Here is a 27,607-nt window from a genome sequence, read left to right on the forward strand (position 1 = left end):
ATCATTTTACCATACAAAATACTTCACTTAAAATATGTTACAAATCTGCTGCTATTGGCTACTTATTTCTTTTTATTTTGAATGGTTAGTTTATAAACTGGTAAGCTCAACTGAAGGGAGAGAAGTAAAAACAAACCCACAAAATGCCAGTAAAGAAACTGGAATCTTTCATAATAGAATTTTGAAAAATCAGACATCAGTATCCAAAGAAAGGCTATGGAAGCTTTAAGGGTTTCAAAAAGTTCAACACGATTTAGCCAGTTGGTCTTCCAACTTAGAGCAGGTAAAGATCAGTCCCTTGGTACACACTCTGCTTAGAGAAACTTCTACCTTTCTAAACATGAAAAAATAGTTGTACCATTTGTTAACAGCTGAAGAACAAGCACCTCTGTCGATGTCACCAGGGGACTCCGCTATGCAAGCACAAGCAGATGACAGTGGGAAAAGCACTGAAACTATGTAGGTAGGTTTTTTTTTTTCCTCGGCAAGAAGACTTTTGCTTTTCAAGGTGACCCTTGTCTCTATCGTCAGGTTTTCAAAATGCCACTACAGTATCACTGGGACTATCCCTTTGGCCAAAAATCTGGCCCGGAATTCAGTATTTTTTGCTTGCTGAGCGGGATATTACGCAGGGAAGGTCCATCCCGGCTCCCTCGGGTACTGGTGGGGGTGTCAGCTCCCCTCCTGGGCTGGCAGGTCTTGTGTGGTGACCTGGTCAGTCCGTGACAGACCCTCTCCCTGCGCCTCACTGCCTTAGCTTGGACCAAGCAACCACACTTGAGCTAGAGCTGCCATCACAAAAAACTGCTTTGAAGGGTGATTTTTTTTTTTTTTTATCCCCAGTAATGTGGTGGTTATTTTCCAAAACTTGGACTTACTAAGTTTTTCCAGACATTCTGTGAACTCTTTTTTTTTTTTTTTTTTTCCCCCTAGGGAATGGGACTGTAAACACCAAGTGGAATGAGATGACATGTGTTAAGGCATTCTCTTTACGAAAGGGTCAGTAATTATCTTGACGAGTTAACAGCGTTTAGTGGTGATTTTTAGAGCTCACAGATAACACTCAAGAGGTAATGATGGACATTCACACCTTATTTCAGGAATTCTAATATACAAATGAGGACCTGTTTATATGGATACTTCAATATTTTATAAATAGTAGCCCCAAATATTGCATAAAATTTCTGTGCTAACGATTGGTCTCACAGGAATCAGAGGGATAGTTCACAGGTACGAGAGTCTGCTGAAAGAGTCTTTTTAAAAATACCACGTCCAATGTAACTCAATTTTGCTACATATTACGACAAAACACAGTGACTGAGGGAATAGTTTAACATCATATATTTAAGGTAAGCATTTACAAGCCACTTAGCATTGGTTAAAGGAGGGTAGAGCATGGTGCGCCAATCTTGTGTGCCTCTCACACCAAAACAGTCAGGCATCCTAGCTCCACGTATTTTTGGTTCAGGCTATGTAATGACATCTGTGGGACTTTTTGTTTGTTTTTGGGTTTGTTTTGTTTTGAAAATATAATTTGTTAGGTGATAAATAAATTGCTCCTTTTTTTTTAATGTTCCCCAAACTTCTATCCTGACATCATTCACTAACAAATTATATTCTGTTCTTTTTGCCCTAAATATATTTATTGCTCTAAAATGAATTTCTAAAACAGAGCAATGAGCTAGAGGCCTGAATTCCTTCAAGCACAATCACTAGCTGAGGCTCCTGAGATTTTAATGCCCCCTTTGGAGATGCCCTGGCTCTTCCTTAACTTCTCAGTGACATGGTCAAATGACTTACTTACTTAAAGACAGACAGGATGAAATATGGCCCAGTGAGTACACAAACCTCAGTCATTCCCACATACCGTCATTTCCTTTATATTCTAGGGGATGCTTTGTTTATTTTACACAATGCAAAATAAGAAAGTAACAGGATGGGGGTGGAGAATGGACAATATACTAATAAAAATAAATTAATAATTCTGACAAGATGTGCTACTGGACAGGTGCACAATGTAAACATATAGCTGCCCATATTTTCAAAATGAATAGGTGTCAGGCCAGGAGTGCCTTTTCAGCATTTCACAAACATGATTTAATGCCTGACCAGTTCACCAAAATAAATGAATAAAATGAGATTGTTACTATGCTTGTTTGCAAATCCAAACCAATAAGAGCTTTTTCTCAGGTGAAATAAATCTGCATTACTGAAGTACTGTAAAGCACAATGTATTAGGGAGCCAATCAATCCAGCTCTCAATGCAGCCTGTAGCAGTAGTTCAACTGATTTCGATGAGAGCTGAATCAGTCTCTAAGAAATCTTAATGCTCTCAGCTAACCCTCCTCTCCACCCAAACGCAAAACACTGAACTCTGCTCTTGTCTTCTGGCTCAACATCATGTCTTTCCCCTCCCTCCTTGTGCTGTAATAAATATTCCCCCTCTATCCCTGTTACTGACAATAATGTAGGTGAACTCTGCACCACATACATCTGTCATTATTAATGACCACGGTGAAGAGAAACGATAGCTTCAATCTTGGGAACCAAAAGGGCAAAATGCTTCAGAATTTTCCATTCACATTTTCTTTTTTAAACATACTTGCTTGGTGACTTTCCAAAGTCATGAGTGTGACTCAAAGAAGAAAAATCTCTCAGTATTTAACCTTTACTTAGAAAATTATTTGTTTAAACAGAGGGCACTTGTTACTTCGAAAGCCTCATTTGCTTATAATAACGCCATGCTCAGTGTTTTGCAGAATACAATAAACACAGCAGACAGTTTAGTCCACATGGAATATAATTTTGTTGCTAGCAACATCACATTTATTTCAAACAAAAAGTTTAGATAACTGTGACTATTACTGAAACAGGGATTGTTTTCTTTGCCATTCATTTCACAACCAAAAAGTGGCTAACCCAGAAAGTCCAGGACTGTGTCTGAACAGACTGTGAAAAGCACTGCCAGAATGACGGCAACCACACTACTCGTGCAGCACCCTGAACTCCTTCCGAAAGGCCGTCCTGGTAACAGCCCTTTCCTGGGACCAAGCAGAAAGAGCAGTCCTTTGCAGGTGGCTGGTTAAATCTAGATTTTTCCTTTAAGAGACAGCAAACAGGAATTAAGAAACTGCAGCAGTTTAACTGATCTAATTCCCTCCCACTAAGCAAGGATTTGCATTGCTGCAGAAGCCTCTGTTCCCAATCTAACGATGTGCTCAGGACATCAGGTGTTTTCAGGGTGGCAGAATGCACTGCTGAATGTGAGGGACATAATAGACAAGTCAAGAAAATATAGCATTTAGAAACACTACACTCAGCACAGGGGCAGTTTCTGACATCAAATACCAATGTCACTATAACTGTGTTTTTGTTTATCACCTATAGACCCAAAGATCTTTCTTTTTTTGTCTAACATTTGTATTGTAAAAAGTTCTAGATTTTTTTTTCATTTCTATTACTCTGATCTTAAGTCAGATTACATAATAATTAGTTGGTAATTAGGCTAGATGTGCCTGAATGGACAAATATACGCAAGAGTATGCCCATTATAGTGTACATAATGGTAAACAGATACAAAAAAAGCATTTAATGTTAGTCTTTATAAGGTGACAAAGATGTTACCCTCAGCTTTCCCAAATGTCTACTACTTTGTGGACACATTATTCTATTTGTAACCAGTTCAGGGGTTAAAACTTTATGTTCACACTCCATATGAGCTATATACTATGCATATCTGTCACTTTCTTTTAGTATTTATGTTGATAAAACTTGTCATGAAGGTTATTTTGACTTGCTGGAAATGGGCTTTTCCAGAACATAAATTTTAAGGCTTAAGTAGACTGGGAGACCCCTGTTAAAACCACTAATATGTTCTGCTAAGTCTCCCTTGTCTTCACTCAGCCTCTTTACAATGTTTAAAGCAGTTTTATTGACATTTGAAATTCTGAAAATGTCAGCTCTTGGCAAGTATTGCAGTCTAACAGTGTTATTAGTAGTTCTCTTAGGAAGTGTAAAGGAGTATTTTGTAGGAACAATTTTGTCTTTCAACAAACCTTTTGAAAATGTGATAAGCACGAGCTCTGCACAGGAAAGAAGGTACCTGCAGATTCCTCAAACTATATTCAAGTAACAAATTTTTCACAAAGTTGCATTATTTGATGACTCACTAGCCTGCATGCAAGTCAACCCACTTCCTGAACTATCCTAATGTTCAAAAACGAGGAGAAACTAGGTGACAAGAAACCTGCTCTCCCACAGTGCACGGCCTCATTGCTCTCTCTGCCTCTCATCTAGTAGGTGAGAGTCTGACCGGGTCTGACCCCAGACCTCCTCTAATCAACAGGCCCTGCAGTCATTTGATGTTAGCTTGCAGCCAAATGGGTCTCCCGGGTGTTTTACTTCTATAATTCATCTCTTAGGAAACCGATCTTCTTCTAGTATGAATGAGCACAGAAATGGCCCGCGTGGCACCAGCTCGTCGCTCGCGAGTGTCAGCGCTGCTGCTGGGAGTCCATGCGACAGCTCCAGACAGCCTGCTCCACAGGTGGCTAATTTCCTCACCCCATGCTCCACGCATTAAAATCATCCCACGGCAGGCAGCAAAGAGACACATAGCACCTACCTCAGGGAACCAAGCTTGGGGTTCCCCATGAAGGAATTACAGCGGCAAGTGCCAGTGCTCCAGCAAAGGCATGAGCTCGGCCTGTGAGCAACAACCTGGCCTCGGCCTCCAAGACCCTCCGGCCACCTCTGTCCACGGCCATGGGGCCACAGGAGTCTCTGAGACTCATGCTGCTCCACTTCTGTGTAAGTTTTTTACAACCCAAAATGCCACTATATTTCCTAGGGCTTGGGGAAGCATATGTAAGAGGAGGGGGAAAATAGTGTCTCTTTCACTTTATTTTGCAGCGCATCTGGATTCTAACATGTCAAGAGCATGCAGGAGTATTATTAGTTCCCAAGCCTCAAAAGCTATGAAAAACTATCAATAAATATATTACGGGAGCATAAAAGTCATTCATTCCACAAAACTGTCCTGAAAGATATTAGTACGAATCACTTTATCCTTAAAGCTGAGAAAACATTGAGTATTAAATACTCAATATTATCAACCAAGCAAATTGGCCCAGGTCAAATGAGCAAATCTAAAAAATGAGATCACTAAATTTCCTCAGCTTGATAGCTTAGTAATAAATAATGTGTGCCTATTCAATCTGTACATTAAGTCTTTTATGTGGCCTTAAGGCACACTCTCATGGCTGTGCCCATTACAGTGTAGCCATAGAAACTGACACATTTATTTCTTGGATTAGTGTGCCATTGAAAATATTAATATAATGCAGTAAATGGGGATTTAATCTAATCTACTGATGGTAGGATGAAGTTACTAAAAGGTTGTATGCACTTTCAATGGAAGAAAGATTATATCTGTTGAGTACAGTAAAGCTGGGGCACTGCTGATGTTTAGTTACAAACATCATCTAAACAGCCTCCAACATTTTCCATATGCTATGGATTTAGATAGGCTCAGTGAAACCTACAGGTATCTCCACCAAGCAGGTATCGGTTTCATATTCCATGACTTCTTCCCAAAGTTAAAGGGTCAAAATTGAAAGTGGCAAGCAGTGAGAAAAGGGACCTGCTCAGTGCACTCTGTAAGCAGTGCAAGTGAAACACCAGCTCTCCCTGCAAATGTGCCAAGCTGCACTTCACAGAAATGCCATTAGCAGCAAAGCCCGTACCCATATTGCAACCAAGATTTTAATGGCATTCAGATTATCCTTTCACGTCAGAAAGAGTAAGAATTCATGTCATAGAAAGATTAAAAAATTCTTAATTCTTAAGAAGCAAGATCTGTGGTTTTCTTAATTTGTGGGTCCTTAGCAGGTGTCCATAAATATTAGGGCTTCCATTTCGGTAGATCATATTTGACTCGGGTTCCTTGTAATAATTCATAGTACTCAAGTTCTGACTACCCTTTACACTGCAGTATACTACATAAATTCAGAAGATATATTCTGACAGATGAAGCATTGTTGAAAAGCAAAGTACAGCACTTTGTCCTTGAAATGTTAACATGTAATGCCATAAAGTATTCAAATAATAATTTACTCAATCTTTCAGGGTAATTAATTAAAACGGTCTAGGTGTTAGGGAAAATCACCTTGAGCTTATAAAATTGGAATGCCTCCCCTTTTCCTCTCTGCATGCAAGCTGCTCCAATGGACTTACCACATGCTTTCCCAGTTATGGTTTTTGATTTCAGCAGATAATAAATAGCCAGGATCTAATTTTGCCATGTCAAAACCGATTATGTTTCACAAGAAAAGGTGGAGTGCTCACCTACCAGATGAAGGTGAAACATAAAACCACTTTTATTTATGTGATGTGTCCAAATTCAACTCAAGCTGGCACTAGGTACTGAGAGTATGTAGACTCTAACTGTCATACAAATTTATGCATCCCTGGAAAATGTCAAATATAAACATAAATTTAATCAAGGAATGGAAACCTTTATTATCAAAGAAAGAAACACAGTTTTTGACAACTAATGTAAAATATCTTAATGTGTTTTTCACTATTTTTCAGAAGGTCAAAAAAAAAGTGAAGAAGAAACACTGAACAGAGACATTGCTGATGAAAATATTTCAGGCAAGTCCTGGGCCAATTATTAATGGTGATGTTTCAAAAGGAATTTCTGTTCTTTAGCGACAGCGCTGCACTCAGACACAAGAGTTCCTCTTTCCATTTATTACAAGCGGATAAAACAGAAGGCTTACAACAACAGATAAACAAGCTCTCTGTATTATTCTGTAGTTTTCCTCAGTTGAGCAGTCTTTGGACAGCATTTTAATGGCTGAAAGAAAGCCCTTGCACATGATGAATAAGGATGCCATTCTCAATTAACATGGACAAAGGATCATAGCCATATTTGGCAAATGAGGTAGTGGTGGTGTAAGAAAAGCAGGAGTATTCACAGGCATCGCCACATACATCACTGCCTGCAAATCAAAACAAGTTAATGACATTTTTGTACATCTGCCCAACTACATGACTACACATTAGTCTGGCAAGTCGTTATTAGCCCCAAATTAAACAGCACAGTGATTAGAGTTATAGATTTAGGATATTTAATAAATATAGTGTTATTATTTTATACAGCACTAAATATGGATATTACCAGCATATAAATATATTATGAGTGCTGAACCAAAGCAGGCCAAGTTACAAAATGTATCAATTTCATTCAATATACCTGAACACTGCAAATGCTACTAAAGTTTCAGCTGAAATGTATAGCATGGAAGAGGAAACACCCAACTGCTATCCATTTTCCAAGTACTGACAACCCATGTGCCACTCATCCCAGCAGGACCCACATATGCATTATAACTTCCTCCATGCCAGCACCAGATGACCACCGGGCGTCCCCAATGTCCCCATCACAGAAACACCATCAGCTCCGCACAGGTAGGACTTGGATGAACAGATCACGGTTCCACAAACACCTCGGATAAAGTCTGCTGCCACAAACCTAATCCAACAAGCACATCGACCTTATAAAATATGCTGGACATTTTATACACAGATTCAATGCAGTTTGCCTATGTGAATTTAACCCAATTCACGGAAATTCATCCAGAAATTTGGGACTGATTAGGGAGCAGCAGTGCAAAGAGACTACAGCCCAACATTACCGGAACAACTAATACACATGCGAGCTACCTCAGCGAAGAATAGGCAGGGGTCCCCATTAGCAACGTTGGCTGTTGTTCTGCATTCGAAAACTCCATATCTAGAGACATCCTTCATATGAATTACAGGTATCATTCATTATACACAGGCTTTGAATGCCAAGCATATACTTCATCTTTTTTTTTTTAATAAAATGTTACACACATTTTATAAATTTGGAAATCACGGACAGAGCAAAAATAAAATAAAATAAATAAAAAGGCTAGAGGTAATATCTCTCTGCCTGTTTTCATTTGAATTTCCAAAGCTTTACCTTTATTTTATCCTTAGAAAGCAATATAGTCTTCTGCTGCAATCAAAAATAAGTTTCTAATTTAATCACTGATATCAAAGTACTTTCCTGAAATTTTTCTGAAGAAAGAAAATGCTGATAGGCCATTTCCTTAACCCAAAATTCTACTCCACTCATTGTTAGTAGACCAACCTGGAGCCTGAAGTCTATCAGTGCTAAACTTGCATATTTCTTTTTAACATATCATTAACTACTTGTCCTAATTTAGGTAAAGTAGCACCTGGACAAACTCTATTTCTGTAACATAAAGGTTCTGCTTTCATCTGATTCGTTTAAAGATCTAACTTTTCACTTTTATGGGATCAGTTTTCCAGCTAATGAGCTTATCAGCCACATCTGTACTGCTAGTAATTCAAGGCCATGGCATATTTGTTGATTCAAAAAAAAAGGTATTACATGACATTACTTATGTCTATGTATTTGATTGTACTGAATTATTGGGGAAACTGGCAAAAGATTATTCATAACTCTGCACATAGCTTATACAGATGTCGTCTTATTTAGTGTCTGGCCTCTCTGCTCTTTTACCTTTATTTATAAGTGTTACAGGTTTACACAAAAGACAAATATCAGATGTAATTTTATATTCATTTTATTATTCACAACTTTTTGATTTCCACAATTATTGAGATTGCAGTGAAGAACATATTCTTCACTCTTTCAGTAGAGTATTAGTGAATGATTACGTACAGCTGGATCGATGAGTAACATTTATTCTGACTGGACATCATCTAAATTCAACCTAGACCTGAGATATATATGTTAAATTATTCAGTTCTTTGGACAAAACAAAACAAAACAAAAAACCCAAACCTGCCCATAAGTTTAAAATATGAATATGTTAATTAGATTTAAATTTGTCCGTCATAGAAAATATTTTGACAAGTATCCTAAGAACAGTGTTTTTAAAACAGTTCAATCCATTAAATACATGCAAATTTTGACAGTCAAAAATGCAGACCGTATAGCTGAGATAGATACTATCATTCTTCACAATCACTGCAGCCTCTAGCTAGATAGAGATTTTTCAGACAGACAGAAACATTTCCTTCTGTACATCTCATATTTTCAGACTTATGCTACTTTAAAATGATTCCTGAAACACTTTTAAAGACAGATTTAAACTGCTGCAAACTAAGATGGTTGTTACATACTTCAGTTAGCCAGGGCTGCTAGGGCCAAATCACATTCAATCTATATTTAAGTAGAACGCTTCGCTGTTAGGATTGCATCCACTGTCGAGTTTTAAGATGTTTCATTACTTGCATAATACTGCATCTATAGGCTTTTTCCAAATATACCCAAGGTAGATGCATACATGAGGTCTGTGCACAAAGACAGATTAGTCCCTACCAAACTAGCATATGAAGTGTATTCACTGTTTTGCATGAAATTCTTGTGTAAGGTTAAGGCACACTTTCAGAACCTGTTTAAAGCCCATGGAAAGTTTTTCTGTAACTTAAAAGTTGGCTTTCTTGTTAGCCTTCATACATAGCAAATCAGACCAGCTCACAGAAACTTGCACGGAAAAAAGGTTGCACATGAAATAATAATGCAAGACCACTTTCAAAGAGGAGTATCCTTACACAAAGCCACAAAGTACCTGCATGGGAAGTTACTGCAGAAGAGTCAGGATGTCATAAATTCACATCATCCAAGCTGCTGTAGATTATAGCAACAAAATTGTAACATAAAACCAGGTCAAGAAACGGCTCAAAGGCAACACTGGACAACATTTACGTATTGAAAAAAAGCATACTGTTTCTTTAATTTTATGTACTGACTTATGTCATGATGAAATGGGTTGAAAGAAAACATGGTGCTTTTCAACAGTGGCAGCCGTTGGCCCTCAAGGAGGTACAGAGATGCCCCATGCGAGGGGCAGAGAAGAGCCTGGCAACACGATGAGCCACACACGGCTGCACGGGCAGAATGAGCAAGTCATGCCGTAGCTTTACAGGAAAACAAGTTTTCAGGCATGACCGTTTCCCTCAACCTCTTAAGTTCTCTATCAACTGCTAGTACCGCTTATCCTGGTTACTGGAAGGGACAATATGCAGGGAATCTTGTAGAAAGTATCGCAGGGATTATCAGCGTGTGCATTTATCTCTTAGCCCAGTTTTACAGCTTGCACGTACCTCTGTCTTTCTAATAAGACATCCTTTTGTACTGAAAAAACACCCAGGGATAACTAGCATTTGTTTGTTTTTTGAAGAAAGAGTGAGTCAACTGAATCTTAGCCGCCGTTTTTGTAACTGAGGGACATGAAGTTACACGTGTTATTTAAACCGTAATTGTTAACACTGGCTTTTTAAAGCTTTGTGTTATTTAAACCGTAATTGTTAGCACTGGCTTTTTAAAGCTTTTGCCTTTGATGGACCTTGAAAGGCACATATACTTACAGGAAATGCAATATTCATAAACAACAACAACAAAAATAAAATTATTGTTCTCAGGAAAGTTTCTTTAGGGCTAGTATGTATAAAGTGCACTAATCCTGAAAAATAAGCTCATGAGTCCCTTTTTGTTGATACAAGAAATGTGCACAGTATTTTAGAATGACAAAACCCATGTAAATCTTTATTAAAGAACAAATCATATCTAATATAGGGCTATGTAGTTGACAGAAGGCCAAATCACAGTCCTCAAAGGGAGCAAAACTCCTCTGGACAAGTTTGGCTAGATTAAGGGCTGCAAGGCCAAGCCTGAGGTTCAAAAATTCTAGTACCACAAGACTCTAAAAGCCAAAGTAGCAATAAGGGAAGGAGAGATATTATTTTTGTGCCATAAAAAGAAAGATTCTGGATATGTTATTACATTTAAATGTATTCTGATATTGCATTCTGCTTTTCCATCTCAGCAGTCACTGTTCCATCTGAACAAGATGGACATAACAGAGAGCACAGTACTTTATATTAAAAATGGTTATAAGGAAAGAACAACAACCTTCGAGTGACTCACTCACAAGACCAATTCATAGGTTACACTGAGTATGAAAGGCAATTTCAGAGTTGTGGTGGAGAAAAGGAGTTTTATAACAGAGGTGATATAAACTAATTTAGAGACACAGATACACACACAGCAGAGTACACAGCGTACTGTACACATGCTTTTTCAAGAGAGCAAATAAATTGGTCCTCTTTCAAAAGCAGTGGCATCTCTGCAAAAAATAAAGTTTATTTCTGTTCGGTACTCTAATGAAATCATTATGAATGCTGAAATATATTAAAAATTTAACACTAAAAAGAGAGTAGCTTTATATTTATGCTGCACTGAGTCTAAATACACAATAATAAGAACAGGAGACTGTAGTAGGAAATGACTGGTGACAGACATCAGCAGTTCAACACAACTGGTGCAATAAGATACTCAAGAGTGTATTTCAACTCACACACTGCAGCACTGTGAGGGTACTCATAACTCCATTCCTTTCTGGGATAATGGGACAAAATACTAAGAAAATACGAGATTTGTTGAATTATTCTGCAAACAGCTTGTCATAGTTCTGTCTCCTGGGTGATACGTTGCTTTGTCAGGAAAAACATAATGGAGTTCACCTTTTAAAACCAAATGTAGAAGATGTCTATTAGCACTACGACTGTGTAAAAATAGCCTTTTCTACAAATGAACTGTACCATAAAAATTGATGCTCATGAAATGTTATTATAAACTAATGTTTAAAACCACAAAAGCAAGAAATTCAGAGTTAAACTGAAACTTCATCCTTAGCCCACCCAAAAGTGTTTAGACATAGCAGGGCTTGCCAAAGAGTAATAACCCTATACACAAAATATGCTGCCATAACTAGAAATTTCAAGCTAAGTATGGCATGGCCAGCTCTAATTCTGACCTTTCTCTTACCCTCTTCTGTGGGCATAAGTAGGTCCTTTCATTTCACCAGCACTGGTGTGGTTAATAATCTTAGGATGATTTCTTTTAACTATTTCTGTGCAGCAAAATTCATTTGCCTGCTTCTCAACTATGCAGTCAACTAGCAGCTGTAAAGGAGGAGGAGAAGGGAAAATAAAAGTAAAATTTTCTTTATACAGTACTGTAGAGAGGTCCTAAAGGGAAAAAATATCTCACTAGTCTGCTGCTTGTACCCAATTACTCTCAACGCAAAATTTGTCTTTCCCTCCCCACCATCCTCCATTTTTTTTAAAGAGCTACAGGCACAAAATATTGAACTACTAGAAAAGGGCTGAAGTAAGACCTGCTGCTGAGAAAAATGAAGTCTTCATCCTAGTTAAGAGATAACAAATTGGGATGCAGAGAGGAGCAGTCTTCTGAGCTGGGGGGGAATGGACGTGCGGTACCACAGCAACACATTGTGCGTTTCTCCAGACCTCCTTCCTCTAGCTAGTCATGGATCTTTTTCTCAGCAGGTCTACTTTTGGGAGGTTTCCCCATCTTCCCCATTACTCTTCTTACACCACCTCATCAGCATAACTGTCATAACAGGGTTTCCTGGTATTTTTGGCCTCTAGTTTCTTAAAAGACTGTAGGGAGATGGTAAATCAGCTGGCAAAGACACAACATCTGCAGTAGGACATCAAGGCTCCTGTTGAACAGCAAGTCTGGAAAGGAGCAGATGAGGGCAGTGATGGAATAGCCAACATGACATTTCACGGACTGCACAAAGTACTCTGCTCTTCAAAACGCAGAAAACCTCCACAGCCTGGGGCCTGCTCTGTGAGGCAGCAAACACTGCTTGGAGTCAGTCTCCATGGGAGTACAGAAAAAGAGTGGCATTAAGCACCGTAAAAACTCCTGTAAATGTACGTTCATAGAACACTTAAAACCAAGCAGAAACTTCATCAGTCCTAATCCTAATAACTGCACTGTCATGTAAGTCTGAATTTGACTGCTTTCCTTAACATCTGGTCTGTTATCACGTGTTTGAACCATGGACTTCTGAATCACTCTGAAGAATTGCCCATGAAAGTTAGTCTGTAAGAGGTATCCCTTATCTCTCCTGAGAGTATAGAGAATTTAAGCCCCTCCAGCGGCATCTACTTTCCTTAACAGTTAAATATTTTCTGAGCTGTTCCCTATGTGGGGGTTCACAGGGTGCCTAGTGGAAATGATGTCCAGCTTTGACTAAGACCACTCAGGCCACCTACTCTGTGAGTTATCTGGACTCTGAGCTCCTCATTAACTCCCCGTCTGATGGAAAACTTCACCATTTCTTCCATTCTAGTAGAGTTAATTTGCAATTAGTTTCTTGTTCCCAAAAGTCTGCAGTCTTCCTCTTACTTCTGTCATTTTCTCTATCCAAAGATTTCCTGATTAAAAACTCTATGTAGTTTTTTCTGTAGTATATACAAGTATTTACATTTTCAGTTTCTGAAAAGTGTGAATAAAAACAGCCACGTTAGAGAATGCTCCTTTAGTATTTCCCATATAAGATTCTACTTGAGAAAGTAGAAAGAAAGAAAGGCTGCCCAGAGAGGTTGTGGAGTCTCCTTCTCTGGAGATCTTCAAAACCCACTTGGACGCAGCCCTGTGCCACATGCTCTAGATGACCCTGCGTGTGCAAGGGGGTTGGACTAGATGACCTCTAGAGGTCCCTTCCAACCTTCAGCATTCTGTGATTCTATGATTCTATGAAAGTCCTTTGGAACAAGAGCCTTCCTAAAACTGTAACAGATTCAGTGGAATAACATCTTTTTTTTTCATTTCAAAAATATTTTTTTCTGAGTTTTCATTATTATATACAGGAAAAACTTCCTAGTAACTTCTAAGAAAATCATTAGGGGACAAATCCATTTTTCTATATTAAATCTTCTGCTTTTACTAGAACTAATTTACACAATTTCAGTGTGTTAAATGTGAACATACATTATACAGATACTACTTCACACATCTGTATAAGCACAGAAACTATGTATGATACTAAGGACACATATAGGTTTCTCCTATTTCATAACTGCATGTTTAACTACATGCACATTAATTCTGGCCACAATATCTGTATTTGGAGCTCAAGGAGTATTTTTAGTTTATTTTTAGTCTTAAATAAACTGAACCGGCTCCATAATTTGCAGCACATATTTGAAGACCAACAGAAGAAAAGGCAGTGAGATAAAAAAGTGCCTTTTATTTGGGGTTTTGTTTGAATATAAACAGTTGAAAATTACTAAATCCCTAACTTATACTTGGGTTCCTCGGCAAAACATAGGCATTGTGACAAAATAATATCCAAACCCAAGTACTCTCCTGTAAACAGGAGAAACTTGTAAAACAGAAGCACGTCTCGTGATAGCCCACATCAAAGTATCCATGGAAAGAAAGGAGAGGAAACAGAGCTCAAGAGTTTCCTAGCCAGAGAAAATCCTGACCCTGCTCTCCATAGCAAAACTCTCCTGCTTCTCCCTTCTACTAACAGCAGCAGAGAAATCATGGCTGCAGTGCTGAGAGACTCAAGCACTCCTGATAGACAATAGCTACGAATGTCATCGATACAATCCAGATAGTCAGCACACACACACAAAAAGGGCTATTTTCGAAAAATCATTATTTGTGTTACAAATTCAAGAGCTCTAAAGTTGGAAAATGAGAGATTTAAGGCTGTCTGAAAGCCTGAACTCAGATGCCATTTGAGCTGCGTTTATAATAAAGTGGCAATGGTGTGATCACCTGTTTTCACATCCACTGTTTCATTTCATCATTTTCTGCCAACGGTGACACACAAAGGAACAAAATCAAGACATCCTTAAATCTGTCATTCTCAGTCTAAAAGTGTTTGACTTCATAACCTAACAAAGTCCTGAACAAATTAAGTCCTCCTGACAGCAATGGTGTAATCTCCTCAGCATTATTACAAGAGTTACTATGGTGACTTACAAAAATGGCCCTGGTGTTAATCCAAAATTACAGCTTCAGGGTCTTCCCTGATTTTCACCAAAGGATGAGCCTACCATTACAATGTTGGACAATCTAAAAGTTTTCTTTTCATGCCTGTGGAAAAAAAAAATCACTTCTGGCAGCTTTTTGCTTCCACTGTCAATTGGAAGGATCTCCACTGGAAAAGACTCTTTTTTTCACTCAGCATATGCTTTGTGGCCTTCCTATCACAACCACCAGGTCTGCAGAGCTCCCAAATCCAGGAAGAATGTTAGACGTTCTTGCTAGAAAACGTTTTGTGAAAACTGAAAGTGCCGGAGGTCTCAAACTTACAAGACACCAAACTTTGCCCAGACACCATCTATGCACAAACACCTTCAGATGTCCAGCAAGCTATGGCTCCTCATTGATGCCTTTGCTCCTAGCACTGCAACTTGAATGTGTTGAAGGAATCCTGCCATCAGATTACTATCTTTTTCATTCGCCATTCCTCTCTATTTTCTACCTGCAACTCTTGAAAATCCCAGGGAGTGTCAGCTCTTAACAGAACCAAGAGTTTTGCTTCACCAGAAATAAAGCAGAGTCCTGGTTTTCTTCTTACATATATATTTTTTTAACTACAAAGAGTTAATTGTCGTTCAAGACATAATTGGCCGAGATAGAGGTTAGCCTAGAGTTAAGGCGAGAGTTAAGAGGCTCGTACAGGAGCTGGCGTCGCACAGAGGGTGGATGTGCCACAAGGGGATGTGTCGCGGCCTAGCGGCCTCGCAGCTTAACAAGCGGCTCCCGTCCTCCATTCCCACCCTCAACACACGTGCAAACCGAAACTGCGATTCGGCCCCTCGACAAGGGCAGAAAGGCAACGAGTTTGCTTTTCTTCCTTGGGCGCTGACAAATGCAGAAAACCTTTTTGACTAAGTAACAATTCCTTGGCAGGGGTCCTCCTGGAAAAGTGCAACTATCACCCCCTGCTTTAGATTTCAATGACTCTGTACAGGCACGAAACCCAAATTCAGCTAAAAGTTCCCCACAACTGTAATGTAGCTCTGCTTTCAGTTGCTTTTGCTTTATCGTCTTAAAAAAAGGCAGTCAACGATGTGGTTTCTGATGTAAAATGAAACTTGGAATCTAACTCAAGACATCAGAATTTGTAAGTATTCGTAATAATGAATCTTTGGCTTTGTCATTCTCACTTGTAATCCTCCTTGCTACGGAAAATGTTTAAGCATAGTTATTAGTGCTACTTTGCAATGATGTATCATTTACTGTTCTTAGGGGAAAATAATATTTAAATTTCCCTTACAGTTGATACCAAAACCATGTCTAATTATTAGGCTCAAAACTGATATATCTACCAGTCCTTACCTAGGTATTTACCTTTCCCACTAAAGTAAAAGTTTGGCCAAAATTGCATGGCCAGTATGTTTAAGAAAGCCAGCATGTCTGTAAAAGCCTCTTATCACTCATACATATAAAGAAGCCCCTGCCATCTCTCTGTATCTTCCATAAAGGTGCAAGACTGAAGGGCAGTCTTCCTCAGTAAAATTTTCCATTTGCTCATTTGCTCATTTTCTTTTTGCCTTTTTTTTTGACAGATTCTGTTCAAAGTACTCTTAGGAAAAAAAAAAAGTAGAAGGACAAACACACTTCTCAGCTACAAGAAAAACATATTCTAGCAATCTTTGGGCAGCTTACAATGGAAATGAATTTATATATTGAAATACTTCTTAATTTTGTTTCTAAAATTCTGCAAACTTATTGTACACATTTCTTTTTCTGAAAATCAGGGGAATATTTTTCTTTATAGCTCAGTTGCATGCACTTTTTGCTTCTCTTTGGGAAATATATCAATTGCTTATTAAAAAAGTATGCTGGCATGGCTGACCTGTAGAGATATGGAGCTAAGCAGAGTCAGTGAATCCACTCACTCTGATATGCACACATGATATGCAATTAAAATCTCCATTCACATTCCTACGGGGTTGTCAATCAAGGGAAAAGCCTTTTTGACAACACCCAGTGAAGCGTACCCACTAACTGCTGAACAGGAACTTAAACAGTAACAGCTTTTGTTACTAGCAAGAACAGATTTTACCAAGATTGGGTTCAGTTTCTAAAGAAATCATCATGTTAAAATTTGGGGGGGCTTTCATTAAAAATGAAAATGTGTCACAAAGCTATTGTGTGTGAAGCTATCGTATTATGTAATACATGAGGGTTATCAGATATACATGAAAAAACCCTCTAACCTTTCCTGCCTGTAGGAAACAATTTAACCTTTCATATTTAGAACAATGAACAATGATTACAAGCTGGTTTATAGAGAGAAGAGGACATTTTTCTGATTGTATTTTGTCTATTTGGTAAGCACTGAAGAGTATCTTTTAGAGCATTCTAAGGTGCCTGGCCACAAAATGAACACTGTAAAACAGCTGCACCACCAAAAAAATGATACATTTAATACTTCATTACAGGAAAATCATGTGGAGCAACTCTGAAAATATCTTAATGTTTAATTAATAATAATAGAGTAAATAGCACACACACACACAAAAAAGTATTTGCTAAACACTGGAGATGCTCACATTTACTTTTGAACGCCTAATCAGACAACATACAGCTCATAATAGCAGGTAAAACAGTAAAAATAAAGAAGCTGTTATTAATCTGCTTGTTTGTGTTTTGAGCACTAACCTTGAACTCCAGTTTTCAAACATGTTAATATTATTAGATATTGAAATATTTGCCTCTTACTTATCATGCTCTGTAACCGAAGAGAGAGCAGATGCATCCTGACTATTAACAGTCATGACAAATTGCCTTACTAATGAATGTTACACACTGAAAGTGCCATAACTGATTAAACTACAATTTCCCACTACCAGATAGAGAGAGACTTGGGAACTCCAGCAGTGGACAACTCTGATGTTCTGCCAACAGGCCTCCGGGGCACAGTGTGGTATTTAGAAAAACACACTGTAAATTCCATATGAATATATTCTGAAAGACTATGTGTATACAACAGGTTTGAAAGAACATTAGATGAAACAGCTTAGGTTTGTAGCTGATGAGCCATGTAAAATCAATGTGTTTTAACAATTTCTGCATCTTTACAAGGCTGTGTTAAAGAATATTTCTGTCGGGTTCCTCTCCCCGTCTCCCCACCTTCCCAAACATTGCTTGTGCTTTGCTTTCACGTAAAATCTTTCTTTTGTCAGTCTCTTTGTTGGTGCAAAATTGGCAGCAGTTCAAATTCAAAGTACTCCTATTCATTTACTGACCATTAAACCAATGTCATTCTAGTTCACATCAGCCAGAGAGCTAAGCTCTAAAAAACATAAAAGGCTTGCTTCACCACTGACGAATAATGTGTACATTTTTACAGAGCTTAAACCTTAATGCTTTGCCTGAAACTAACAATACAGTATATCTTATCATTCCTTTTTCACAAGCAGGCAGCTGCTGAAACGCTTGCCACTTCAAAATATCAATTGCTTGCCAGAGTTGTCCTCAACACACCCTGTCAAACTCATGTATATTGTGCAATGAAAATGGTGCAGGACTGAAAGCTAGAAATTGTGTCAAATTCTGCTGTAAGGGTATGATGTGCAAAGAACAACGTATGACAACCGTAGAGACTACAAACAATAGCAATGGAGCCAGACACTACATATATCACAACTGTGCCTGTACATATTTTATTGTATGCATTATATATTTAAAGCATGACAAATGTGTCATTGAAGCTATGTGCTACACCACATAGAAACCCTTCAGCTAGTTAAGCTTTTTCCTTTCTCTTGATGGAAGTGTAGTTGTATTTTTCTGCCCTCTGAACATTTGTTTGTAAATCACATGGCGCAAAAAGAAAACATAAGGCTTTCAAAATGAGTAACGGAAAACAAAAGACAATACTACAAGATGAGAAAATGAGATTTTGTTCAATTAACACTTTTGCTTTTCTCTAAGGACACATAGCCAGGCTACCTTAAAGAATATCTGAGGCTATGCAAGAGAAATACAATATCACTGTGCCCATAAATTACAGTATACCTAATTTTAATGCAGATAAGTGCTGGCCTATTGATTTGCATGTTTCCCTGGCAAAATGGAAATCCCATGTGAATATGTTCTTTGTCTGTAGAAAATGCATTTTAAAAAACCTTTATGAATACAGCAATCCATCCTGAAAAGGAAAACATAAGTCACTAACATAAAATTACGAACAAAACCTAAAGGAAGTGTGCTTACAGATATATATCCATATATATATATATATATCCATCTCTCTGGGTGTGCATGTGTACATATGTGAATGCATGTGTTACACAACCACATAATTACATTTGCCTTAAAGAATCTTTACTGAGGGAAAAAAAAAAAAGAAAATTCAGTCTCTAAATATAATCTTAAGTTAGCTGAGCGAAAACTGAAAATGACAAAGTAAGTCACAAAGTAAGTTGATCATGAAGTGACCATGGAATGCTAAGCACAAATTAAACTAAAGCAAAGCAACTCAAGAAGCTGGAGCAGACCCGAATGTAGAGGAGGCAAACGGGGGGCTGCAGCCCACCACAGCATGCAGGCTGCGAAACCCTAACGCGCCAGATTCCACGAGGGTCATTAACTGATATAATCCCCAGCTAAAATGAATAGATACGCTATTAAGGTGTTAATAAATATTTTGGAAAGAGAATAGGTGTTTTAGGTGCTTGGGGTTACTGACCTTTGCTGTGTTTATTAGTGGGACAATGATGCATTATTAACACACAGCAGCTGTACCTGAACTGCTGCCATGAGCATAATAGCCTTTTATAGCCATCAGGGGAGGGAGATAGGAGGCCTTTATTAACCACTAGACATGATTAGCACATTATGTGAACGTTAGTAGGCAAATTATCTCTCATTGAAATATAATGTTGGTTATAACTAATTGTAAACATGATTTTAAAAACTTCTCAGTGCAAAACTACAAGTTTTACTACCATTTAGCAAATTACTGGCTAAGACACTGAAAAAAAATGTTCTCTGCTTTTGTTTAATCTGTAAAAACAACCTTGCCTCAAAAACTGATTGTACTATGATAAAACCACTGACGTGAATGACTTTCACATCTTGAATGTTGCACTTCAGAACTATAATAAAACATAGTCATTTCCAACATAATTAAGAAAACTGATAATGAAGAAAAAAAATGTTTTATATTTCTCTATAAGGAGTTCTTAAAAGATCAGTTCGCCAATACATTTTCAAGAGTTAACTTGAAAAAATAACACCATAATTTACTTCAAAAAGCTTAATTTGGGGAAAAATTATCCCATTAGCCTTCGCAACTGAACACAGCACTGAGAGTCCATTATGAGGAGTCTTTTATGCCCTAGCAGAAAGTCATTAACATAAAATAAATCATTAGCTTTGATATTACGCTTCTACTATATTCATGTTTCTATGACTAATGTTCACGACTGTGTCCGCCAAATAATAAATTATACTTTTTTCAAAGGTTATCTTCTGGTTTTACCATTATTTTTCTTTTTGTTATTTATCATGACTTCAGGTTGATGCTAACTAACATGATGAGTGTATAAAGAACAAATATTTTCTCTTATTCATGAACACAAGCCTTGACACTTCTGGTAACTGCAACCACAATACGAGTTCTCAGCTGGCTACTTATAATACAGGATAGACTTTACGAATTTTCACAGTGAGTTCACTTTCTTTAAAATAAGCAATATGCAATCAAGTAGAAATATATGTGTGTATACACAAACATAGTAGTATAGCTATAGTAGAAATTTATACGTACGTATAATCTTTTAACTTTTCTCGCAGAAACTGTCTGGATAAATCTTTTGCCATGTCTCACATTGTACTTATGCATACCTCCCTTACTGACTAGTTTCCTTAAGCACTGGTTATCACTTTCTGATTCCAGAGTTCTGATTTCTTGTTGAATATATATTTAAAAAAAAAGAAGTTCATTGATGATTTCCTTAATAGAACAGAAATATATTCCAGTTATGGTAACTTCTATTTAAACTTTAAGATCATATGATCATCAATAACAAAAGCTGGAGACAAAAGCTCTATTTCCATGCTTAGCCAGCAGGACCTTTGAAACAGCCGCTTGTGCCACTTTTGATTGTTAGAGAGAGGTTTAACAGTCAACACTATGAATGCTAAAATATTCTGACATTTTCACTAACCTGGATTTGTCAGATGCTCATGTAATTCAAGTATATTTTGTAACTTAGAAGGCACTGTATTTCTTGGGAGGAAACCATACTACCAGAGTCTACATCAAATCTAATATCAGCCCAGCAATAAATAGTAAGTGAACAGTTCAAAACCAATGTTAGCATATGTGCATTTGAAAGATAAGATATAAACACTAGTAGAACGGTATGAAATTCAAATGCTAAAAATAAATTACATACTGCAAACACAAGAAGCAAAAGAAAACCACAAACATTACAAATGACTGTAGCAGCAAGATCTCTGCTCTGAAAACAATTTTAACTCTGAAGATTTAAATCGAGTTAAGTATTTCCATGAATATCTTGATTTACTGACCTAAACTCGAAAAAAAAAAAAAAAAAACCCTAAGAAAGCTGATATTTGAGCAGGAGGGAAGGAGAAGACACTTTCTTCTGCGCACTTGCTGCTGTGGAACTCGGTGGCCGTTACTGCTGCTGACACTAGGAAATCTGTGCCTCACCCTGCAATAATGCAAGGTTGCCATTTTCAAACTCAGTGCTGTAGGGAAAATGTTATGACCAAGAAAATCTCATTCAAGTGAATGTGAATTCCAGTTCTTAAAGTATTATGGAAACATTGCTCTAATTAACAGTCTGTTGGCGTTTCCGTTATAAACCATGTTTTAGAGTAGTTTATAACTTGGTGTTTTCAATGAGAAATTACTCTTTGGGCAGAAAATTGGTATCTAGACTGTATAACAACAGCAAAAGCATCTGACTTTGGTTAAGTAAGTCGCAGCTAAAATGAGTATTTCAGTGTATGCAACCCATGGTAGAAATCTACAGAGCATGTGTCCACTTCAAAAAATAAATAAGGCTGCCACTAATCGCCACTGCTGCCAAGTCCCGAAGCCATGGGCTGAACAGGTCCAGGCACCAGCCTCTCACTCTGAGAAGTGGAGCTTTCAGGTCCCTGTGAGAGCAGTTCAAGGAAGCTTTTTACATCTACGATCTCAACTCTGTTATATCTGTCATCGATACAAGATGTAAATACCCAACTGGATCTAAATCATACCGTGGACATTGCTTTGCTTAATCAAAATAATCTTCTCACGCTTCTGTGCGGTGTTAGGAAGAAGTGCTGCTAAAACGGGAAGCTGAGGACAGGAGGGTGCCCAGCTCCTCCTGTTGAAGTGTGACCACCCCCAAGACACTCTGAATTCGGCGGGCACCGAGGCTGCCCAGGCTGCCCAGCAGCAGGTCCCTCCTGCGACCGCCCGTTGGTTCAACGCGACCACTACTGCAGGCGCCCCACCGTAGCGCCTTTCAAATCCAGCATTCCTAATCTTCTGTCATTTTCCCTTTTTTTTAGTGGACCTCATCAGAGGCTGGTTGTGGGTAATGTGCTGAACATAAAACATGTCATTTCTGGTAAAAAAAAAAAAAAAAAGTAAAATCTATTTTTTTCTCCAAGTACTTAGGTTCGCTCCCCCCCCGGCCCTCCCCAAAAAAGGCAGAATGGTCGTGAATACTTGGGTTGGTAACACATCAGTACAAGGATTTCTCAAAAGCATACCCATAAATCAGTTTCTATATTCCACTAAAACTGGGACGACAGCTTTTCTGAAACACTGGAATTTAAGGATTTAAGACATATTTGAGGTTTGCCCGTATTTCTGAGACTGCAGTCTCAGTAAGGTATAATCACCCATGAAATAAAAGTTCATCTTACTTCTTTCTATGCAGTATTTTTGAAACTAACTAAAGGTTATTATAAAAATCAGTGATCGACACTGTAACTTTTTAACCTTTTCTTTAAGTAATGTCACTGTTTAATATCTTCCTAAAGAAGCACCAACACTTTTCAAATCTGGTCTTAACATAGCAGGGGACAGGACAGTTATCTAAATGGGAAAATAGAAAAAATACAAAAATGCTGCATGTATTATGTCAGCATAAACTAAAATTCTGCCAAATTAGTACCACAACAACTCAACTGTCTTTCAGAGTGCTGGCTTTCCCAAATTTTGTTTCTGAATATCGGAGATACAGCGGGTAGCAGCGAGCCACTGGAAACAATGTCCACTTTGTAAACAGTCATGGAGGATTTTATGCAGAGTACTCTCTCTGGTGGGGTTAAGTTTACACAGTAAATTACTCTAAAAGCTGTATGAAAATATATGTATTTTTAGCCCATGCAATTCTAGCTACCAGCAGTATTCAAAGAACTGTACTGTACCTCCCTATCCGCTTTTGTCCAGTATTACTCTGCTTTTTTTTTTTCATTTTGGTGAGTTTTGCTTCCTCTTCACTCTTTTTTTTGTTCTTTTTTTCTGTGTCCCTCTTTTTAAAAACAACTGTAGTCTATCACTTTAACGCTGCTGTCTGGCTGTATTTTTCCACTGCATTGACAACTACCAGCGAGTACAAGAAATATGAGTTGTAGGCGCCTTTATTTTTGAATCAGGTAGCAAATCACAGAAGAACCTAGTGCATAATTCTGCACAGCTAACCATTGGGAGCAGTAAAGACCATTATTTTCTCCCCACTGTTGGCAGGGGTCAGCATCCCAGTCATTAGCTGTGTCAAATTATAATTATGTAACTGCACTTTATGGGAGAAGATATCTGAAAACACTGTAAAACTTCAAGTATAAAAATATACCTATTTTTCTTAAAGTACTGACAGATGCAATCTTTAGGGGTGACACTTCAATAAGGAAAGCAAAAAAAAAATTATTTATTGCTCTCTCCGTAAACATTTGAACTTTTAATCTGATTTCTTCCAGTCCTTCAAAATCCCTGACCATATTCTACTATTGAACTAATACACTCTGATTATGCAAGTTATTTCTTTTATAACACACTCATCTCAATTAAGGAAAGAGATCCTTCTTAAAATAAACTTCAACTGAGCAGACTGCTCTTGTTAGCCTGTAAATATCCAAAATGCAATTACTCCTCAAGCTCTGAGAGGTAACCAGGACTAACCTCAACCCTAAATCTGCCTGTCCAGCCTAAGAGCTCCACTGTTATTTCAAAGGCTGACCTACATGCAGCAACATACCGGCCGGTCTGCCTGTTTGTATAAGAGATACCTCGCACAGTTGTCATAACCAACATTGTTTGCATTGTTCTCTCACTTTTCTCCCTCCACGGGTAACAGGAGCGACGCGAGGAAAAGCCCGCAGAGCAATATACGCTCGGGATAATGAGCTTTCACAGCACAGGGAGAAATGTTGGGCTAAGATGCTGAGAATGTTGTTTTAGGTTTACAAACTAAAGATCTAAGCAGTCTCCTGAAACAAAGGCCGCCAGCTGAACACAGTCAGATAAGATGGGACTGTTTGAATCTACACTCTTGCATTTTCATTTGACTGCTGTAAAATGCACTGTCAATAGCTCCAGATTTGTGAACTCACTCGTATGCTATAAACAATCATTTGATGAGGAAAAGAAACCCAGAATTAGGAGAACATTTACAAAACTTAAAAGCCTAAGTATTTGCGGGATACATTCCAAACTATTGGCAGCTCAAGTACACACAAAGTTTATGAAAATCTTCCTCATTCATCCTAAATAAACCCCCCCAACTATGAAAACAAGGGACAAATCCAGCATCCACGCTCAAAGTAAGTTTTTGGTAACTTTGCAAGAACAAGCTCTGGTTCTGGAAGAATTCTGCAGCATTTAGTCACAGCTAAACAACTATCAACCCAGACTCTACTCCAGAAGATGCATCCATCGCTCGCCTGCCCTCATCTCCTCCTTTCCTAGCACAGGCCAAGTGCAAACATCCTGAACACAAATTTCTGTGGGCCTCCCTGCAAACGGCCCGCGCACCCAGCGCGCACATGAGTGACAGAGCAATACTGTAACATGACTACATGTTTAGAACAAGTCAGATAAGTTTTCACAGCAATGTTAATCATGCTGGGCAACGGCAGAGAGTGAAGGGGGTGAAAAATGAAATGTGCAGCAAGCGCTCGCCTCTCAGGGGCCTAGCAAACCTACCCCGTCCATTTAACATAATCGACGGTCAGTGGCAAAGACGTCTGATAGAGACATTCATCCTATGCTCAGTGTCCTATGTGAACCATTCCTCGTAAGTCTTTTCCAAGCATAAAACATATGTCTTATGACTGTGCATTTTTAAGTACATTATCAGTTCAGGCAAAGTGAAATAGAAGAGTTGCAACTTGTCTACTGAATGAGTGTCTCATTTGCATTTAAAAAGAACAGTTTGCTCCCTCATACATGGCATGACTTAAAAGAAGCTTTAACCAGCTAGTAAAGAAATTCTGAGAATGCCTTTCTAAATTAATTTATTTGATTTGCAGTGCAACCCACCAAAAATGATTTAAGGAACTTAATTGGAAAATGATTTAATATATTGAAGTAATTCCTGATTTTCCAAAGCATTTAACTTTTAAATTAAATCTGGCCCCACTATCTCAAGAATGATGAGTGAAATGTGTATTCAAGTCATTACCTTCTTTTTGAAGCTTTAAATCACTGATAGGTTTAATAACGTTTGTCCAGTTTCATTGCCAAATGGGTCTTCAGACACTTTGGTGTTTAGGTCATTAATTCTACCCCAAGCTTCGCACTTGGCAACGCTTTGTGGTTGCACTTCACAAAAACAGGCGATAGAGAAAATAACAGCAACTCGCAGAGGAAGGGTAGGAGCCTCACGGCCACTCAGAGCGCTTTAAAAACTCACTACACACACGCGTGCTTGAGGGCACTTGGTCTCTCCCTACGGAACAAAGTTCACTCTTTGCACAAACTTCTGCTCTCTGTGGCAGCCTAGGCAGACACTGCGAAGCACAGTCACTCCAAGCACTCGCTAACAGCCGTACCTCTGGAATCCCTCCTGAAATATCCTTAGGCATCCACCACAAAGGGCCGGATTTACCCCTGAATTCTCTAACTCCACTGAGCGCCTGTGAACTGCGGCCAGGACGAACGCGGTCCTTCCCGATGCGCTTGGTAGGTGGGACCATGCGGGGAACCTTCCCCGCGGAGCGCGGCGGCTTCATCCCCGCCCGGGCCGCGCGTGTTCCGCCCTGCCGCGGATCTCGGCGCATCCTCCCGCCGCGGGAGCGCGCCCGCACAATAGGCGGCAGCGAACAATGCTGCGGGCAGCGCAACCCCCGCGCAGCGCAAACCCCCGCGCCAAGGCGCTCAGGCGCGTCCCGCGCGGGGGGCCGCTCTCCCCCGCCGGGCCGCGTGTGCCGGTGTGTGCGCGCTCGAGAAGTGCCCCGGGTGGCTCGCGCTTCCTGCTTATTTCCCGTGGGCAGCGTTTTATTCCCGTGCAAAGCCCATGCCGTGGCAGCAGGGAGAGCAGCCCCTGCTCGCAGCTCCGCTGTCGCCGGCCCCCTCGCTTGGGCTGCAAAAGTCCTGCAAAGTGCCCGGCATCGCGTCCCGATCGCACCCGGCGCTTGGCTTCGCGCTCCCTCCATCCCCTGGGCTCGAGGAGCCGAAACTTGCCTCCCCTCAGCGCCTGAGCCCGCGTTTGCAGCGATTTAATCGAGTTACGGAGACGAGCCCAGGCGGGACAAAGCGAAGCCCCCCGCGCTGCACGGACTTGTCACCCGTTTTTATTGTGTGTGCAAACGCCGCGCCCGCAGCCGTGCGCGCCCGCGGACAGCGCCGCCGAGCACCGCTCCCGCACACGAGCTGCGGGGACCCGGCGGGGCAGCGAGTTGCGTCCGCGGCACACGCCGCTCTCCCTTTTTGTTGCCGTTGTTGTTATTAGCAGGAGACCGGGGGACCTGGAAAACCGGGTCTCCCGCATGAACATCCCTCTCCGCGCTGCTTCGCGGAAAGATGTTAAGGAAAACGCTCCCCCCACCACCCGCGCCACCGCCGCCACCCCCGCGCTGGCCTGGGATGTGCCTGGGGGGCCCGGCCGCGGGGGCCCCGGCGGAGCTGCCCTTTGCCTCCCCTTTCCCCTTCCCCTGCCCCTTCCCCTCGCTCGGCTCCGCCGGGAAACTTGGTGCGCGGCTCGGCCGGAGCGCAGCCCCCGCGCGCGAAGCACCGCGGCACCGGCTCGCACCCGGCAGCGCGGAGAAACACCTCGGACGGCACGAAACACGAGTCACCTTGTTGCAGTAGTAGGGGTCCAGGCAGGGGGAAGGTCCCAAACAAGGCGTATCAGGAGCGGCTGCAGGCTGAGGAGGTGGCGAATAAAATCTTACGTCCATTTCACTAAAACATCAAGCAAACTCCTTTCCCCCTTTTTTTTTCTGTTGTTGTTGTTTGTTATTAACGCTCGTGAAAAAAAAAAAAAGGGGGTGTGTGCGCGCGTGAGGGGAAGGGGGGGGGGGTGCGCGCACACACAACCAGACTGAGAAGAATAAAAAAAAAAAAAGAAAAAGAAAAAAAAAAGAGGTGCCTGACTTCAGTAGTCAAAGAAACACCTTCCCTGCCTCACATCCGTTTGTGGTTTGTAAAGAGAGAGAGAGAGAGAGAGGTGGGGGGGGGAAGGCGAAGAAGAAGAAAAAAAA

At 39.8% G+C, this 27,607-nt stretch overlaps 1 protein-coding gene across 4 annotated transcripts in view; it reads right to left on the reverse strand.

Annotated features, from left to right (window-relative positions):
• TOX (thymocyte selection associated high mobility group box) overlaps positions 1-27,384 on the reverse strand; it is a 210,512-nt gene extending 183,128 nt beyond the window's left edge. For 2 of the 4 annotated variants that reach the window (XM_088540142.1, XM_088540139.1), the window contains exon 1: positions 25,958-26,142. In XM_088540142.1, coding sequence (XP_088396268.1) covers positions 25,958-26,137 — 180 coding nt within the window. In that variant the 5' untranslated portion in view covers positions 26,138-26,142. Of the gene's footprint in view, positions 1-25,587; positions 25,738-25,957; positions 26,143-27,202 lie in introns of those variants that run through there. The other 2 variants (XM_088540140.1, XM_088540141.1) reach the window with 2 other exon arrangements.
• Between the last annotated feature and the right edge of the window lie 223 nt (positions 27,385-27,607).

Source organism: Tinamus guttatus, unplaced genomic scaffold (assembly GCF_059628265.1).
Source record: "Tinamus guttatus ecotype Peru unplaced genomic scaffold, ASM5962826v1 Tinamus_guttatus_pri_ptg000056l, whole genome shotgun sequence".
In the NCBI taxonomy this organism is placed as follows: domain Eukaryota; kingdom Metazoa; phylum Chordata; class Aves; order Tinamiformes; family Tinamidae; genus Tinamus; species Tinamus guttatus.